This window comes from Ischnura elegans, chromosome 2 (genome assembly GCF_921293095.1).
Source record: "Ischnura elegans chromosome 2, ioIscEleg1.1, whole genome shotgun sequence".
Taxonomy (NCBI): Eukaryota; Metazoa; Arthropoda; class Insecta; order Odonata; family Coenagrionidae; genus Ischnura; species Ischnura elegans.
In genome coordinates this window covers 36,906,431-36,926,315 of record NC_060247.1, presented here as the reverse complement: position 1 = coordinate 36,926,315, position 19,885 = coordinate 36,906,431, and the positions used below count along the sequence as shown (strand labels likewise).

Genomic DNA, 19,885 nt, shown 5'->3' with positions numbered 1-19,885 from the left:
GGGGGAAAAACGAATTCCCATACCTATCCTTTCGGCAAAATGTCTCTCTTAATTTATCATTTCCGTCGGACCTAGGAATATAGTGGGTTTCTAATACAGTGGGGCCCGTGTCACTCTTGAAGTTATCCATTCTCAATTGCTCAAAAAATCTAATCCTTGCGCGTAGCCTCTGAGTCTCTAGCTGTTTCCCGCCCAATCCGTTTAACATCTGAGTAACGATTTCCGTACGCCCGTAGCAGCATTTCACCGGACGGGTGGTGTGGCCGGACGAATGCGAAAAAGCACCTCTCTTTTACTTTTTCATTCCTGTGCATGTGCATGATAGGTACTCAAATAGGATATTTCCAGAGTAATAAGGTAATCCTTAAAATACGTCGATGTGTCATTTGCATTTTCATTGCTGCGTAATGTATTAACTTGGGTAAAACCAATCTATGTTACCACCCGACCGAACGGTCTACTTGTAACTTCATTTTTTAGTAATATTATGATAATTTCATAAAAATATTTCAACGGTAACTGACAACATACGTTGGGAGAGGAAACGCGTCTCCGTCATCCGTTGACTTTTTGAAGGGCTCGAAAAAGATGTGGCACCTATTTGTTTACCCATTAAGAATTTTTCTCCGAGGAGACACACAACAAAAGACCCCTTCATTGCAAAAGGCCTCTCCTCAGCTGCGGGAAGAGGACGGGCGGCCAAGTTTGACGACACCGCCCACCCGCTCCGGAGGTGCAGGCGAGGAGAGGAACGAAGCCACGGCACGGCAAGTTGCGGGGAATGAAAACCGCACGACAGGCGACGAGTACGAGCGGCAGGTGGAGAGGAGGGGGGGGGGGTGAGGGGGAAGGATGAGGGCGATTCGAGGTGACAGTTCGGTCCATCGTGTAACTCAAGTCTGCCCCGCAACAATCGCCGCTTCCATCCGAGGGATGACGGTGGAGAGGGGAGAGAAATGTATGGGAGTGTACTGAGAGCGCGAAGGTACTGAAACCACGAAAAAATCAAGCTGCTTCGCTTTCGTAAGGTTTTTAATAATTGATATATCTGCATCTGCCGTCCTATTGGTTTATGATATTCATCCCAAGCAGCAATCAATATCCCAACAACATTCAGGCAACATTTTCAACGCTAATGTATGACATCCGTGCAATATCCATGTTAATACAATTATATCGTTGCATAGACATCCGTTTAATATTCAAAGAACCCGCCAATCACGCTTGCAGCGATGTACAAAATTGGACATGGAGGTCCATATTAGAACATCTCTGAGATATCTATACAAAATCTAATGAGAAGATAATGGGTGTGCTTATCATAAGCGGATTTTGGGTGGGCACGTGCCCCCACCCCCCACAGACGCTTATAAAACAATACGGTTACCTTCGTTTTTTTTCTGTGTTTAATTACGTGTTAATAACTTTCATATTTAAATAAAATGATATTTCGTACAGTAATTGCCGTTTATTGTTTTTAATCCTTAATATGAGGAAACTGTTTGACAGACCTTTTTGCCCCCTTTTTGCCCCCCCCCCCCCCAGAAAAAATCCTGGATCCGCACTTAGTGCTTATTATGGTTTTTGGTAATCCCCAGACATACATACAAAACATTTGTGCCCTTCATTTCTATACAGAACATAAGCTACCATTTGATACTATTTGGAACAACTGTTTTTTAAGACCATGGATATTACAACTTGAATGTCTATATATAACGTTATTTTTAGAACTCATCGTGGATGTTACATATAGGATACCTAGGTAACGTTGTCAAAATATTCATGGTGTAATAACAAAGTGTTTTGGATATATCAACCTTATTTAGACATGCGATGGATAATGTCTGCTGCTTGGATATTTGCTTACAATTAGTGATTCGATGGTATAACAAATTCCATCGTGTGTCATATATTCACGTTATTTGTTGAAAAGGCATTATCTCCGAACGAGGAATCGATTAAAAGGACCTAAGTGCATTCAAATACTGCTACATTAATAAATGTGTTTCGCTGACAAATGACGGCGTGCAGTTACGTAAGTGATGATATGTTGTTCGAGTGGTAACGCCTTCTCCTTCTCCCCAAATGAATGTGTCCTCCATTTTTCCCCCACCCTTCCCATTTCTCACCCTCTCCCTCCTAATCCCACCCTCCTCTTTCCCCTCAGCCTCTTCCCCATTTTGCCTTCCCCTCATGATATTTAAATTAAATATTTTGAGGTGAAGACACCTGAAGATTGAGGGAGGTGAGGATTGAACCTAAGAAAGCTTACGATCCTATTACAGAATTTTTGCCTTCAGTTAAAAAAAAACTAGCTGGCCACCCGGCATTGCTGGGGAAGGATAGTACCCAAAGGAGTGGGAAACTTGGATTTCATGCTCATATAGGATTTTTGTTTCCTCTCAGATCGTGTCAAGAGGTGTGCCTACCCGGCCAACCGCAGAAGTTGTATGACGCGATGTCACAAAAAGTAATGAGAAAACGACGCAAAGGACGCAACCGAAGGTATCACTACGGAATTTAGGAGCATGAGATGCATCAATTGGTAGAATTCATGTAATTTGTACTATAAGATGCACCAATTGGTAGAATTGATAGTACATCTTAGGTTGCAATTCGTGCAGCCGTATGGAAATGCATAGCGAGCATATAAACAAGCATCCTCATTTTGATTTTAAGCAAATCGTAGCAAGTTTCACCTGACACAATCGATTCGATCAAGTTTGTGTCTTTGAGGTGACGCATCCTACCCCGTTGCATGGACACCGTTCGTTAGATTAAACTATTTGTGAAAAATTACCAGTGATACTTATTTTATTTAGAGGCATTCCATAGATTCACCACGAATAAACTTTTAAAGGATACTATGAATCTGTGAACTACGACACCCTGAATACCTGCTGGGGATGTCGTGGTCAAGCGACCAGTGGAGTTTGAGTCGCTCCGTAAGAGAGGCAAAGGGGGAGGAGTGGGTGCATGCCACTTCATGAGGTTGTGGCCGCGTCACCCCTAACGTCTCCCAGAAGATAGGATAGAAAGATGCTAGGGTTTCCCAGGAAATTCGGTATAGCTGTCATTCTAAAACATAAGTAATATTCATAACAAAACACACGAACTAAATAAAATCAGTCATTAATAAAAAATTAAATAATTGAATAAGAATCTGTATTTTTATTCATTAAAAATGTAAAATAAAAAAATACATAACGTAGAAGTAATTTTATGAAGAAATTCAAACAAAATACTTTATATCGATTCCAATGCCTTCCTAACGGGCATAAACATCCTTGCCATCCCTGTAAATATATTACCTTGACTCCACCGGCCGATTCATTAAAAAAATCAACAATAAACTTACAGATACAATAGCTTACATTTCTCTCAATCTATACGGTAAAAAGTTATCAAAATATTATGTACCACACGCTTTTAATTACATGCCTAAAATTTGGCGATCATGAAGGGATGGCATACGTAAAGAAAGAGGTGCATTCATAGTTACAAAGTAAACGAACCCTACCGTAGACTGACAAAATAGAGAGTAGATGGACCAAAACTCCAGTGACGTCAACAACTCATGAGAAGTGGGAGGCAATTTTCGCTTTTTATCATTTTGAAATTAATGTTTATTATTTTAACTTAGATGATTATGATTGAGGAAGATTATTTTTCCTCGTGTCTTATTTTTCCTATCCATCTACCGACTCTTATTAATAATTTGTTACTTCGGGTCTAAGAGATTGACCCCATTCAATTTTCGCTTACTTTTTTCTCTCATAAACGGCCTCACCTCAAACCCCTCGGCTCCTACCCCAGCAAAAACCACCCCATCGAAGACCGATCGTGGACGAGAAGTCCACAGGTGACCAAGGGAACGCAACGACGCATGAGGAGGTGGTGAGGGGCGAGAGGTGTCCAATTCGCGGCAATAGCGCAGGTCCCTGCCCCCGGAATGGGACAGGGGAGATGTCACGTGACATGTCTATCGAGAGTGGTGCCGGCAGTGCCTCTCATCGAAGGATCTCATTACGCCTCCCAGGGAAAGATGACAGTGTCGTGCAGTCAAACGAAAAAAGAGAAATCAGTGCCGCGTCTCGGGAGAGACGCCTGCTCAGAGGGGGGGGGGGGGCAACCGAGAGAGCTTATCCCTTTCAATTTGTAAAAGTGTCATAACCTACCTAAAATTAAAAATGTTTGCTCCCAAATGGTAAAAATGAATGAGCCGTACTTAAATTGGGTACGTGTAAAAAAACCCTTAATCTTATGAACACAATAACCTGTGTCAAGTCGGTCTATCCCTGAAAGTAATCATCAGATTGGCTCATATACAATTATTAGGTACTTCAACTTTCAATAAATATAACTAATTTAATAAATAGTGGTTATTTAGAGAAGTACGAAAATCATAATAACATAATTCACGAGAGTTTCGAAATGCCAAAAATTTCGACCATGCTAGGCATGAATCTATGGAGAAATATTTTATGAAATAAAATTATTAAGCATAAGATTCCGACTGGAGAGGAATAAAAATACGAGTCCATCGATTGATCGTGGTAGATACTGAAGTGCAATGAAGAGGGTAAAACTATAAGGAGAGGCGAAGGTCAAACCCTACAATTATGGAGACCAGTTGATGCAGATTCGCATTAATGAGTAGAGACGTCATCATCTTATCCTCATAATTAGGAAGAAAACGGAGGTTGAATGGACGCCAAGTGCTCATGTACTCATTTTAAAACAATCACGTTGCAAGTCAGGCTTTTACACCAATGATTTTATTGAATCATTTGCATGTTCAATCAAATATAATTATTCACTTCTTAAAATTTGTTTTCTTCTAATAAAGGACGTCTTAACTAAAGATTTTGGCCCAGTGGATGCATTCAAACTTTTAAAGTATGAACAGTCTAAAATTGGGAATCCTAAAAGAAAGGAGTTAGGAGAAAGAGGAGAATATTTAAAATTTCAAATTAAATTTCATGGAAGCAAAGAAGAGAAATCATAAACTTCCTGCATTCACTGCAGAAAATAGTACATGAGCAAAGATAGAGAACATGGTACTCTCCACAAATTCGTGTCGGCGGCCTCATTACTTGCAATTTTAAAAATGCACAAATCCGCCCATTTTTCTGCGACGCAACTTACCATTTGTAAAACGTTAAATTTCTATTTAACCCTTTCAGTCACAGTTCCCAAGGGAATGAACATGGCCATTAGGGAATTTGCACCTAGATGTGTTATTATCTGTTATCATCAGTTATCTGTCCATATCTATGAATGCAGACCTTAAACTTTACTCCGCGAAAATTATCCAAAATTTTAGGCTCAAGTGTTCATGGGAACAGAATTAAGGGAAAACAACTAAAAAATAATTTTCATGGATCTGGAGGAAGAAAAGCTTATCCACCAATTTTGGATTGGTGGATAAGTACATAGTTTTCTTTTCATTTGTTACCCATAATTTTATTTTCAGAAATGGAATTTAGGAGGGTTGCTTCACCGCAATGAGATGAATTTCGAGACAAAAAATTAATCCAGACACTGAATAGAATTTTTTCCAGCAACTTAAAATCAAAAACAATCCTTTACTGTACCACTTCAGTCCCAAGCCATTCTATTGTTTGAGATGGACATTTTTAGAGGAAAACTATCAACAAAAATAACGCATATCTACCTTCTAGCTTCAAAATGATTTCAAAGGAATAATGAATTCATGTTGGAGTAACTAATAGAAAGAGAAGGTAAAGACATTTTAATCCTCACAGTGTCACACTGTGTGACACTGTCTCAGGGATTCTCTTGGGAGAAACTGATGATTCATTATCAGAAATTCTCATTTTTTTAATGTACATAAAAATGGTAAGGAACAACATTGAGATTCCTAAAGAGTAAGAGATTGATCCTTATAAACCATGATAAAAGGGACTGATGGCTATTTCTTCGGGTGAACCGCATAACAATAAAAAATTTAATAAATCACGGACGAAACGGACGAAGAGGGATTTAAACTTCCCAAAAGATATTCGGAAGTGAGTCCTGGGTTACTTTCCCTTCCGATATCAATTCCAACCACAGAAGCCGAAGAAATTTCAGTCTACGGCTTTTTGAGAAAAATACCGAAGATTCAAGAGTGATGGAGTGGATTTTTTCCATATTGAAATAAATACTAGCAATTTTCCACGATTATAAAATTTATAACGACCTCGGTTTCAATGTTACTTCATCATATTCAAGGCGGTCCTCCAATGTCCTATGTCGTAATAAATTTTACAATCGTGAAAAATTGCAAGCACATTTTTCAATATTTTTAAGAAAAGACTAAACGCATAATGTTGTTCAGCGATAGAAAAATTCACAATGCGGTAAAAGTCGTCGACCACGGTGGCGGAGGTGATAAGTCCTCACCTACCATACCGAAGGTCGCGGGTTCGAGTCCCACCTGGATAGGTTGCCTCTTCCAGGACATGGGTGTGTGTGAACGTCCATTGTAGATAGTTTAAACTCCCGATGTGAAGGGCTCATCGTGCTGTTTTCGGGGGTAATTGAGATTAATAAAATAAAATATTAAAACGCATGAAGGTTTGCAGTGAGGGGACACAAGGACTAAAAAATTTTGACTGTCCTTGCCGGAAAATTCAGTTCTCCTCTTCACTTTTGCCTGGTAATCCGATGCATGTTACGTGGTCTTCAAGCGATTATTTTCACATGGACATACTCCAGAATCAAACGACCAGACCAAAAAATCAAAGGATAGACTCCGTGTCTTATCTTCCCTCGGCTCGATACGAAAAGACATCCGAAACAAAGAAAACGAAAAAAAAAAAGATTCACCCTCCGCCGAGTCATGGTCTGCATTCTCTCCCCGCGTTTGACATTGCGGGTCTTGTCCGGCCGATTGCGAATCGCGATTTTCGTCCAAGACGCACCAAATAAGGAGCACCGCTGAAAACCTTGTCATGCAGGAAGGTTCATACACACAAGAACTGCTCCCATTACAATCGACACATATGCACTGCCGTGCCTCTGCTTTCTCAAATACGGCGCCTTTGAGTCAGTCCAACACACTACAGTTATGGATGCCAAAACTAATTTTCAGGAAATATAATAATTCTTTGTATCTGGATTGCGTAAAACGGACTCCGATAGCGATAAAAATGGTTGATAACAATAAAAATTTAATTCATTCATAACAATAAAATCTTAAGACTGGTGCACTGTTTTCCCATAAGATTGGTTTATGGCGCATTTAAGTCAGTCCAACACACTACTGTTACGAATGTCAAAATAAATTTTCAGGAAATGCATCAAGCTTTTTCGGTATCTTGATTACAAGGCGTAGGACGGATTCCGGTAACGATAAAAACGGTTTATAATATAAATAATTTCATTCATTCATAGCAATACAATCGAAACATTAGTACACAACACCCCTATATTTCTCACTTTACCAATCTAATCCATTTAGTTCCCTATCGTCCTATTTAATCTGTTCCAAGTATCCCTTGTCCTCCCTCAAGGGACATAGCCTTCCATTTTTTTCCCTCGATTATACTTGCCACATGATCAATGTGTTTAATGACATGGCATATACACCGGGTCCTTCCCTGCCACAAGGCGCTCCATAGTACCACATACTCACCTATTCTACGGTAAACACCCACGTACCTCACCCTATCCCTCCGTTAGGTCTTCGGCACCCGCCTTCGAGTCGTAGTGCCAGCGCCGGCGCCGCTAGTGCTACGACTCGAAAGCATCTAATCTTTACCTATAAAATTTTCTAATGATGAATAATTATGCTCATTATAAGAAAATGGGGGTTACACATTTTCTTATCACGGTTGCGTCACAAATTATGCCTCCATAAATAGCGGAATATTTTGCATGAAGGATCAATGCGTAACGCAACCTATTCTCATCACGGGTGCGTTATGCAAATCCGCCGCTAAAAAAAGAGCAATTCCACGCGAAGATAAATAATATGTATGAAAAAGAAATGAGTTAATTCAACTCACCGGAAGCTGGATACAACAATGAGGCAGCGAAGAGAGCCGTGAGGAGGGCGGTGGTGTCCCTAACTTTCATCTTGGCAGGAGCGTTGAAGTCTCCGTTTCACACACGATTCTGCAATCTCTTAGCCGGTCCCAGATTCACCACTCGACGCACGTCCGTCCGTTCGGAGGCTCAGCCTCCGGGAGAATGTAACCCGCCCCCAGCACAGCTGCGGCAGCTCCCGCCGAGAGCGCCCCTCAAGCCAAACTAATAACTTCGCGCGCGGGAATTCGAATGGCCAAATGTTTTCACATCATCTCGCATTCACTGAAGTCCTCGCTTCCAACTAAAAGGGATTTTTCTGAAAATTAAAGTATCACTAATGAATTTTTTTTAATCAGGCGTGTAAAATAGGAGCTTTGGGCATAGCTAATGATTACACTGAATATGCATCGATCCATACAGCCTACAAAAAGTTCAAGCCGCTTATTAATGTCATGTCCGGTGTTTTCCGGCGAAAAATATAAATGATGATCTCACGTTTTTCTAACTGGGTTAATTCTGTATGACCATTGATCGAGGAACAGATGTGGATAACCAGTGGCGTAGCTAGAAATTTTGTTCAGGGGGGGGGGGAAATTTTTGAAAAACAGGATACAAAGCAGAAGTGGTAGAGGGTTTTAAACTAATTTTAACACCTTTCGTTTTCGAAAACAGTTCATTTTTCAAATAAATCTTTTGTAAATTCATGATTTTTCAATGTTTGGTTTCTTTTGTGGCGGTAAGTGTGCTTTAATATTTCAGGGACCCCTGGCATTATTTTGGGTGGGCCAGTACATAATTAACCCATCGCTAATGCAGAATGCAGTATCCAGGACTGAGCGAGGAATGCAGCTGCATAGGGCAACGAGCAAAAGGTGGCACTTAAGCACCGCTTTTTAAGCCCTAAAAATATCACCTTTCATACATGAGAGCAAGCACTTTATGACTTCACACTGATACATATTTAATTTTCAACCCTTATTCCTAAATTATATTTATTTTAAAATGTATCCAGAAAGAATCTCTACTACCTCTCAAGCTATTTTTGAAGGGGGTGGGGCAGAATAATGTTCACTTACACTAGAAAAATGTCAAGAACCAGCCCAGGCAGTATATTACAATAATAATATACCTGAGGTCTGTTATGCATAGACAGATGGCTATTGGATATTCTTCAATTATTTTTAAACATTATTAAGTTGATGAAATGAAATCTTACATTTGAGAGCCACTTTACAAATGACCTTTCTTTTAACTTTTTCATCCCCCACCTGGCAGATGTATACCTAACAAAAAAATACACAGGGAAATGGTGGGCCACCTTAACGAGTTCCATTCAAAGTAAGGAAAGTAACACCCATGCAAAATCTTGCTTCAACAGAGTACCTAGAAGGGAATTTTACTAGGTTTTGTATACCTACCTTATCACACATTTACATACATATTTCATTTCAAAGAGAGCGACAATAGCAAAGACGGATAAATATCAAGAGCAAGCAATGTAATAAAAAACTCGGTTGAAAGTACAAATGTATTTTTTTCCATTTACAATAACCACATCATCACAATTAATTTAATACAATTATAAAATTAGACAATCAACAAATTCATACAAAAAAATACGTATCAAGAAAATATATGACCCTAAAAAACAACAGCAATGACTGTATCCCTATATATGTACAAATAAGAATAAAAACATTATATCTTTGATCAGTTGAGCCATAATATCACAGTCACCAATCTCACTATATACCTCCACAAACTTTTTTATGTTTAAATCAACTGCTTCTGCCTACCAAAAACTGGGATGAGTGATATGGCATGCTAAGCCATGAAATACAAAGAAATTCAAACATCAAGTATCATATTCAGAACTACTAAAAGCCTTTAAATGGTATGGTAAAAGAGTTAATGCGATGAATTTACCTGCATGTTAGCTTCATCAAAATTGAGTCTATGTTATCAAAAAATTTCATGCATGTATCCTTACAAACTAATTAAAAATGAAAAATTTGATGGAGACATGCATAAAATCAAATGATTCTTATTACATGATTCAAATCAAATCTAGCTTGAGCAACACTTACATAGCACTCCAATTAATCTTGGCCTCAAAAGGTGTCCATAAAATATTGTCACATCAGATTTTTTTAATACAAGGCACACGAATATAAATGCAGCAATTTTCTACTCTTATAAAAGTGCCAACAGTTTACAAGATACAATTACAGATGAATTCATTCCAAATGCACACAAAAAATAAGTTTGACAACGAAAAAAGCCCATTAAAAAAGTGTTAGGAATTAAAATTTATGATTAATTCCTCATTTGTGAATGATTTCAAGAATAGCAGGAAGTATTCCAGGTTACAAAAATAATATGTACTCAAATTTGCATCCTTGCATAATATCAATGTTATTCAAAGGCACTTGATATTAAAGGTTTAGCCTCTCATTATGCAATAATATTTTTACCTGCTTTTTAACTTAATTGATTCTTGGGGAAAAAATTAAAATGAAATAAACAAGTACCAAATAGTGTAGCACAAATTCAACCAGAAATTTGCACTAACTAAGGCTGAAGAATAAACCAAATACAAGTCATTAAAGGTCATTAAATGTTTATCTCTGTTGAAAATCTCATTTTTTCCGCTCACAGGAATAGGAAATATTTTTAGGCTTTTTACTAATTTATAGGGAAAGAATGTTGAAAGAGCCACTATTCAGGGATGTTAAAATATTCTTTCGCTAAAACATCATAAAGATTTTTCATTGAGTGCAAATAGTTTTTCAAGAAATAGTACATACACCCTTACATATTTGAATTAAAAGCATTTTATAATAGCAAAATAATTTTCCGCAACGTAAAATCAGAGGGCAATTTTTAAATGGCATAATGATGGTGCAATTTATCTTCAACCATCAATTCTGTTCTGTAACAATCTTGAACAATAAATAGTTGCTTGATTTTGGGATAGTGATTAACTGAAGAAGAAATATCCTATCTCATCATCTTGTAAACAATAAACGTCATCAGCTTATTCATAAAACTGTAAATTAGGTACCAGTCTTAACTCATATAATGATTTTCATTTTATAGTCAATGCCTCATTGACTCACCTATGAATAAAAATAATACCATTCCAAGAATGTCACACAAATCATAGATTAATAGCATTGAACAGAATAACACACCTTCCTGTGATATATCCATGAGTACATAACTACAGTGTATACTTACATCCAAGTCATCCTGAACACACTGCATTTCGACAATATGCATAGATATTTGAGTTCACAGTACACTGTGAATAATATTGAAGTCTACAGAGCTTCACAATAAATAAGACACACAATAAAACCTTGTTGACATGTCATCCAAATACATAAGCAGCATTTCATGTAACTATGTACAACCAAGAAAAGTCAAACCTCGAGCCATTTAAGTTCAAGAAAGAGTTGATGCCTGGAGAAACACATGTGGTCCATATAAATGGTAGAGTTTATAGGGTATTTTTAGATGCAGTTCCTAAAAAATTAATTCAATTCAATGTCACTTCCCATGAAAAATTGCCTTAAGAATTCTCCAATGAACATATCAAGTGCTTTTCACAGAATTAAGATTGAAACTTAAAAAAAAGATGCTATTACCCTAGCACTTAGGCTTTTAATCATCACATTTGGCTTAGGGTTCTTGGAAATTTTCCAAAAATGGTGCTTTTGCAAATGTTAACACATCCTTTACATCACCACTAAATTAAAAGCATTCTATATGCATTCACACAATCACATTCTAATCACTTTAACAGTCAACAATGGAAACCAATGTTTAACAAGCAGCATAGAATTATAAAAGGAACATAACAAAATACAAAATTAGAGATGAAAAAATATCGGAGTAGAAAAAAAGCAGCTTTAAGACAAAATTACGTACAACCAAAGATGCTCACATATCAATGCAGATCAATCATAAAATAAAAAATATAAGTACAATAGAGTGCCCTCAAAGTGAAGGGGAAGCCCATTTGTCTCTTTGTAGAGTTATATATATAAGACCTGTACATACAGCAGACTCTCGCTGCAAGATATTAATCCATTCCAGAGGACCGATTGTAAAAAGAGTCATATTGTACGTTGAATAGGCATTATTTCTGGACAAGAAATCAGTTGAAAGAGCAACGGCACCAATGAAATTAGCTACGCCAAAAAGTGTGTTTTATTAACATTAAATGCGGAGAATTACTTAACTGATCGCATTTTGTGCAAGTGGAAACAAATTGGTGAAATTTTAAATTTAAAAAACACATGCAAAGTCAGTACAGAATAAATTTGAATCCATAGTTAATTCGGTGGAGAGAAACCCAGCACTAGTAATAGCCTGTTCTAAACAAATTGCACCAAGGTTGCCACAGCTTAACCCTCAAACTGCCAACTTATCACCTCTGTATTTCATTCCATGCAAAAATTGTTTATTATATTCTGGATTAGTTTCACTTTAACAAGAGATTATATAAATATTTATCACTCCTGAGGAAATGGTACATACTTCTCCTACAATAGTTAGTGATCTATATAAGCAAATTAATTTGTCTCTTTTTCCAAAAGCCTAACATGTTCTTGAATCAGCCTAGAGCTTTCTGGGAGTGAAAATGGAAATTGCAAATAGAGGTTGAGGGTTGGTGCCCTATCTGAAGTACAGTGTGCTGTATTTGAAGTGCCCTCTATGAAGCAATAAAGCAGGGATATGGGAGTCTCAGAAAAATCTCCACCACCATTTTGATTTGAACCAGATCCCACAGGGTGGAAAAGTCAGCTCATTAGCCCCCAAACCAACCCAACAGCTCTAAGCAAGGCCAAACAGTAGTGGTAGCAGTTCCGGAAGGGAAAGAAAGGGAGAGAATATAATTGAGTGGGGGCTGGCAAAGAGATTTGAGGATAATTCACAAGGATACAGTAAGTCCTCGACATATGAATGAGATGCATTCTGAGACCCTGTTCATAAGTTTAATTTGTTCGTAGCTTTAAAGCAAGGCATCGAAAAGTGTATTTATCCTGCAGAATGCAGCACTGTATTACAATTTTGTGCTAACTTCAACGTTCACGATGAGCTGGAGTTGAAAACATTTTGCTACCTGCAGAGAAAGAACGGATGAAACCATGGCCTCATTTAATACTATGTAAGAGAGCTGTAAAGGATGCCATGGATACAGTGGCACAGCGAGGGGGAGGGGTTTGGGGGATAACCCCCCCCCCCCCCAGAGCTAGGAGAAATTTTTAAGTTTAATCCATTTCACTCAACTGAATTAATATTATTTATAGAATAGTGAAGGATCAACAAAATGTCCCTCAGAAAGCCGTACAAGTCATTTTGAGCCATTTATCTGAAAAATTTTCTCGGGGAGGACCACCACACCTCCCACTTACCCTGACGGGTATTCCACACCTTCAGACTTCCCAGTGTTAGTTGCAACTAAAACCCCCCCTACCCTTAATTCCTAACTGTGCCCCTGCATGTATATGCCCCAAGTACAAGTTCCTTTATGCCACACCACATTGTATCAGCCAGCTCCAAAGGCACCAAATTTAAAATTTCGGGCACATTTGAATTTTTTCTAAGTTCACATCTCTGAAAGTTTGTAAGTTGGATGTTTGTAAGTAAAGGACTTGCAGCATTAGATAATTGGCACACTAATGTAACCTCAAAGCAAGGGATGAATCACCACAATCAGTAATTCAGACAAAGACTCATTGTAAAACAACGAAAATATTACTACCTATTTTTAAAGGCTGTTTTATACGGTGCACGGAATTGCGCAATCTGATGTACGTGCAAAGGCACAATCGAAATTGCGTCGTGTAAAGCGGTGAATTGCTAGAACACATGCAAGAATGTGTGGATGCGAGACGGCAAAATAGCCCCTCTTCTAATTTCATTCATGCATTCGTGCAATTCCATGCCATTTTAGAAATTACCTAATGCGGCTCTAACCTGCGCAATTCCGTGCCCCGTGTAAAACGGCCTTAACAATCCAAATCAAAACAATGGCCTTAAAAATATGACATTAGTAAACCTGAAAGTAATGCCGCAATCAGGGCAGGACTGGATGTTGCTACAATATGGGAGGATGAGACTCCCCTTGACTGAGCCGGTGAATCTGTAAAACCAATAAAAAATTATGTCATCACAGTGTATTTTCTTGATCCCTTTTCTCTGATTATAACTGATACTGTATTTTTTTATCTGATCTTCAAACCACCGTGGTTAACAAGTGCTGTCATGGTTAAACACTTGACTTCATTTTCAAATGGAAAAAATATTCATCCCTAAACATAATACACAAGAGAACCCCAAATCTGAAAGTTCAATATCCAGTTAACCCTAAATTCAGAATACGCCCATATTTTGAGTTACCCTTTTGGCCTATGAGGCTAAAATTTGTTTGAGTGCATTTTTTAAAGGGGCTTAAATTCATTGATTAATTATTCTAACAATAATTGAACATGATACTTGGAATCAACTAATCTTGAGAAAAAATTGTAGAGAAGAATGATGGGAAATGCAATTTAACATGAGGTATTAATGCTATTTAAGGTTAGCCTAAATAATGTTTGTCTAAGGAAAGAGTGATGGGGATGTCAGTCATTCACGTTGAAAAATCAACTGACACCATTTTGGTTTGATTTTATGGCACAGATCAAGAATAATTGCAATAAAATACAATAAAAATGAAACAAAATAATTTTGTACAAATCCTTTTTTTACATTAATTGTAAATGTTCACACCATGAGAAACATCCAATTTTTGGTCCCTCACTAATCGATTTAAGTGGGCCGTACGAAGACAAATATAAAATAATTAACAGGAGAGAGGGAATGGAGGAAAATATGCAGTGTTGGGATAGGAGCAAAAAGAAGATCTTTTAGCCACTGAAATGGAGGTGAATGCTAAAATCAAGGAGCTAGATATAAACCAGGTAAGTCTGTGACTAATAGTAACATTTCTGTTGTTTTACACCTGAATAGAGAAAAGTTTTTTTCTCAAAATTTCATCTCACCTACAGATGATTCTGACCCTGACAATTCCTACTCATTTGACTGAATAGCTGATCTACTTAACAGTAAGATAGCAGCATAGAAATACAACAGTAGAAATACAAATCAATAAAAATATGAATAAAGCCACTCAAGGAATTATTTTCCAAACACATCACAAACAAATACAAGTCAACGCTTCAAAAAATAACTTACACTTTTCATTTGGATCTCTAGTCCCACATGGCCGGTAGGCTAACTGCGTTCTCCTCTTGGCATTAGGAAGAGCACCTGGTATATAAAGCGATGGTTGAGCTAATTTTCCAGAACCCATTAACCGGCTAAAGTCCTGCTCCAACTGATTGGCAATAGGACCTAAGGACAAATGAAAATTCACAATATCAAACATATTTCTTTACTATGACTGCTAATTTTCGGGTTCTCCAGCCGCGTCTGTCGTTTATGGTTGACAACAGTTTCGGAAGCCATCCTGCTTCCGTCTTCAGGTCGAAGGTGGACCTGAAGACGGAAGCAGGATGGCTTCCGCAACTGTTGTCAACCATAAACGACAGACGCGGCTGGAGAACCCGAAAATTAGCAGTCATCGTGAACAATGCCACGGAAACCTACGCACGAATATTTCTTTATTATTAGATGCTAAAAATTAAATTATTAAAAGTATTATTTCTGAATATGTAATTAGGTTTAAAAATGAACCATGTGATGTCTATTTTCAAATTGGAAGATAAATTGAATGTTAAATACACGTATAAATTTTGTCTCGCATTGCTAAAATATTTTAACCCATTAGTGCATAGCGTCCGATATATCGGACGTGTCCATGTCTCACATAAACGCTTCTCGAGTCATTAAATTCAATGAGTCAACTAAAATATTAGCGGGGGGGGTGAAGACAGACATCCATTTGAACTTAATACAGTATTAAAATGTGGCGCAAGTCAACTGGAGCCCATAAAAAAATAAAATACACCCATCCGACGTATCGGACACTATGCACTAATGGGTTAAGGCGCTGCACTTGACATAATTAGACCTTGCCCTAAGAATGTTACAGCTGATGAGCAGCATGACTTCTACCCTTGTCGCTAAACAATTATGAATATAACCACTTTTCAGGGTGATATTCTCAATTCTTTAGATAAAGGATAACAAGTAGATGTCATTTATATGTATTTTAAAACAGCCTTTGACATATATATGAGGATGACCATCTAATCGCTTAGTTACAAGGATATGGTTTAACATGTCAAGCTTTATTATAGTTCCATGAGCTACTTGTTGGATAGAATATAGATAGAGTAAGGATAAAGTTTAGTTTACCTGAGGAATATATTGTGACATCAGGGATTTCTCAGGGGTCTTAATTTGGACCACTTTTATTAACCCTTTTTATAAATGCCTTAGGGGGATCCATTAATTAGGTGAGGCAATTACAGGGTGAGGGGGTCATGCCAATTCTCACCCAATCTTACATGGGGGAGAGGGAGAGCAAAGACAAGAATCATATAATTTTTTTCCGTAAGAAACAGAGTAAAATACATATGATTCTAGACTACGATATTAGTAATTTTAAATAAATATGATTGAATAAATTGTTTTTTTTTTACTAAATCCAATGCAAAGAAGCATATTTACACTGAACATACGCATTTTTAACTATCTCACGCGAGATTAGAGGAGGAGGGGTCGAACCAAATCTCACCATATCTCACTATGAGGATAGAGGGTGTCCAAAAATCACCAAAATCACCTCACATAATATAATTAACGGATACTCCAATACCCCAGCTAAGTGTGTGCTCTCTGAAGATGATCTAAAGATTTATCTCAGAATAAATTTTTTGGACAACTGCATGAGGTTATAAAGGAGTATGGACAAGCTTTATGCTCGGTATGATGATAATGCTATGTACTTAAATCTAAATAAGTGTCTTTGTAAGACATTTTAATAACAAAAAATCTATTATATTCAATTACCAAATAAAAAATGAATTGCAGGGTAGGACGTCGTCAATGAAGGACCTAAGCGTGATATTCAATTTAACCCTTTCCTGCTGGCGCCTACAGTAGGAAAACATTTTCATTCCACGAGAAGCATGAGAATATTTTAACCTCTCTGTATGGAGCTCTTTTTTGGGGTGAGTGGCCTGGGTATTGTCGTCCCTCAGATTTGGGACCCAGCTCCTTTACCCCAGCCACTGGACTAGACCCTCAAACCCTATCACAGCACGAATCCACGGTCAACTTATTGCGTTTCCAGCAGTTTTTTCAACCAAACATTGTATTTGATTTTCAATAATTTACTCTTCTAAAAGAATTACTAACATTTTTTAAGCATTGTGGAATTTTAAACAGGCTTCTGGTATTAATAATAACAAAGTTAATTCAAGATAATAAGGCTATAAGTCCAGAAAGGCGTTATTTTTAATGCTAAAATTTCGCTTAAAAATTGCTTTAGCACAGAACAAAACGAAGAATTCATTTCAATTTAAATAAAAGATGGTAGCACTTTTCCACAATGTTTAATGTGTACAATGCATTTCGGCTCACAGAGCCATCATCTGGTACAGTTCTTATACCAGATGAAGGCTCTGCAAGCCAAAATGCGTTGTACGCATTAAATATTGTGGAAAAGTGCTGCCATCTTTTATGTATTTAAATATGTTGAACTTCCACCACATAACGCCTGAATCTGTTCAAATAATTCATTTCAAGGTAAAAAAAATTGTAGCATGCACAAAACATATCACTGAAAAAACTATTGACAATATAACCACCTCACAACGGATTCCTGCAGTGAGGTTGAGTGGGAGGGTTCAGACTTAATTGCCGAGGAGTGGCTCTAAGGACTCGCTAAGCTGGGTCTAGGCTGGGCCTGAATGCATCCGAAAATTGCTAACTCATTGGTCACTTCCCTTCCATCACATCAGCCAGAGCCGACGTCTGGTCATTTGCATTATAAAATCCGCGACATCTATACCTCTATCATGTCTTCTACGTATGAAAATGCCCATCGGCTCCACCCGACGTCCAGTGCGAAAGAGTTAAAAAACGTTTAATGAATACATAGATAAGATAAAAAGGGACTTTAGGATTTTAGGAAATTTTTTTAACTTAAGTTTATGTAGCCCAAAAAGCATTTTAATCCATCTCAACTGCTGGAAATGGTATCTTTTAGAGTGTCCATTGCTGAACAAAGGTGTAAGAGAATGTTTACTCGAGGAGTCTTTAGGAAGAATTATTTATATAAGAGTCCAATGACAAGGATTAAGAAGGAAGGAAATTCCGTACCATTGGAAATTTTTTTAACATGAGTTTCTGTAGGCCGAAAAGCATTTTAAAAAAACACCTATAACTTTTTATTTTACCACTCAAATGTTACTATGTACATTATTTATATTGTGTAATAAATAAATATAAGAATGTCAAGTAGAAGAAATGAAAAACCTAATAAAAAAACTATTTTTACTCATTAATACTTATAAATACAGCAATTACCCTTGAAATGAAGAAGAAACTGGATACAAGCACCTCCGTGCAAAACTTTGGTTTTGCGACTATCAACTGTCAGCATCCACTCTGGCAGCCCCATTACTTCTCTAACATCATCAATGAATTGGGCCCTTGAACAAAATTTGATTAAAATAAATATATATGACTCACCATTAGTGTCCACTTCAAATGACCAGGTAGCTGAGTATTTGGTTATACTAATCAGCTCTCATGCAAAAGGAGAAATGAAAGTTGTGGTATGGCTCAAGAGCCGAGGCAAAGAAGGGTAGAACAAAAATTTAGGGAAGAAAGAGTCCCAACTAGACGTTGCCTTATCAACTATGCTACTTAGGGATACAAATTCAAGGTTAACAAATACTATGAGAAATGGCAACACCGTGACAGGAGAAGGTAATCAGCAGTAAATCAAGATCATTGTTTTGGGGAGGGACAGTTCACTACTTTCTGCAAAGCCAAGTGGTGTACAAAACCTCTTACTGATTATGCAACTGCTTAGAAAAATGGCTTTTATATATTCTCAAATCATCTATAAAATTGTTTCCTTTGCAAGTGAAATGAAAACTTGGATTGGAGAGCCACCTTAATGATTAAATACCAACTTTCCATCTTCACTACAGTGGAACCTCGATAAAACGACACCCCACGGTGCACCAATAAACACTCGCTATAGCGAATTGTCGCTTTACCGGAGGTGGTGCAAATAATAGCCATTATACCTCATATTATTCCTTTATTTTTATTTTCTCGCTTAGAAGTGTTTGGTGTTTTTTTGGCCATGGTGTGTTCCATCAACTATTCATGCAACTCATGGACGTGCGGGTATGCTGACAACTGCTTTCTGCCGCCCAAGGAACAAAAGAAGATCAAGCATTCACGAATGCTAATGCCACAATATTTTCACCAAAATTAACTACTTATTTATCGAACGACAGTTTACCACAAAAATTTGAGACTGAGCACTCCATTAACTTCATTTCTAACAGATCGCTAGCAATTACAGAGATTAAGGAGTCTTGATATAAGTTTTTCCGGCGGTGAAACCCTCGCTATGGCGAGAGCCAACACCAAAAGGGCCTCGTAAAAACAAAATTTTTAACATGCTTATTATAGGATCAATTGACGGTACATCGGATATCTCTCGTAATAGCGGGGGTCTCGCTATAGCCCGTACTCGCTTTAACGAGGTTCCACTGTACTTTGTCAAGAATTATGGGGAGTAAGCAATCCCTATCCCTCCTTCATCTTCCCCCTGATATGTTTTCCCAAGATAAAAGCCGTA

At 37.6% G+C, this 19,885-nt stretch overlaps 2 protein-coding genes across 2 annotated transcripts in view; both read right to left on the bottom strand.

Annotated features, from left to right (window-relative positions):
* Window positions 1-8,218, bottom strand: part of LOC124174034 — a 68,274-nt gene extending 60,056 nt beyond the window's left edge. Inside the window, exon 1 of the mRNA XM_046553175.1 lies at window positions 8,019-8,218. Within this exon, the coding sequence (XP_046409131.1) occupies window positions 8,019-8,088 (70 nt within the window). The 5' untranslated portion in view covers window positions 8,089-8,218. The remainder of the gene's footprint in view (window positions 1-8,018) is intronic.
* A 5,840-nt stretch (window positions 8,219-14,058) lies between these two features.
* LOC124153613 overlaps window positions 14,059-19,885 on the bottom strand; it is a 36,217-nt gene continuing 30,390 nt past the window's right edge. The window contains exons 16-18 of the mRNA XM_046526898.1: window positions 18,592-18,716; window positions 15,289-15,447; window positions 14,059-14,194 (exon numbers count right to left, since the gene is read on the bottom strand). Of these exons, the coding sequence (XP_046382854.1) occupies window positions 14,088-14,194; window positions 15,289-15,447; window positions 18,592-18,716 (391 nt within the window). The 3' untranslated portion in view covers window positions 14,059-14,087. The remainder of the gene's footprint in view (window positions 14,195-15,288; window positions 15,448-18,591; window positions 18,717-19,885) is intronic.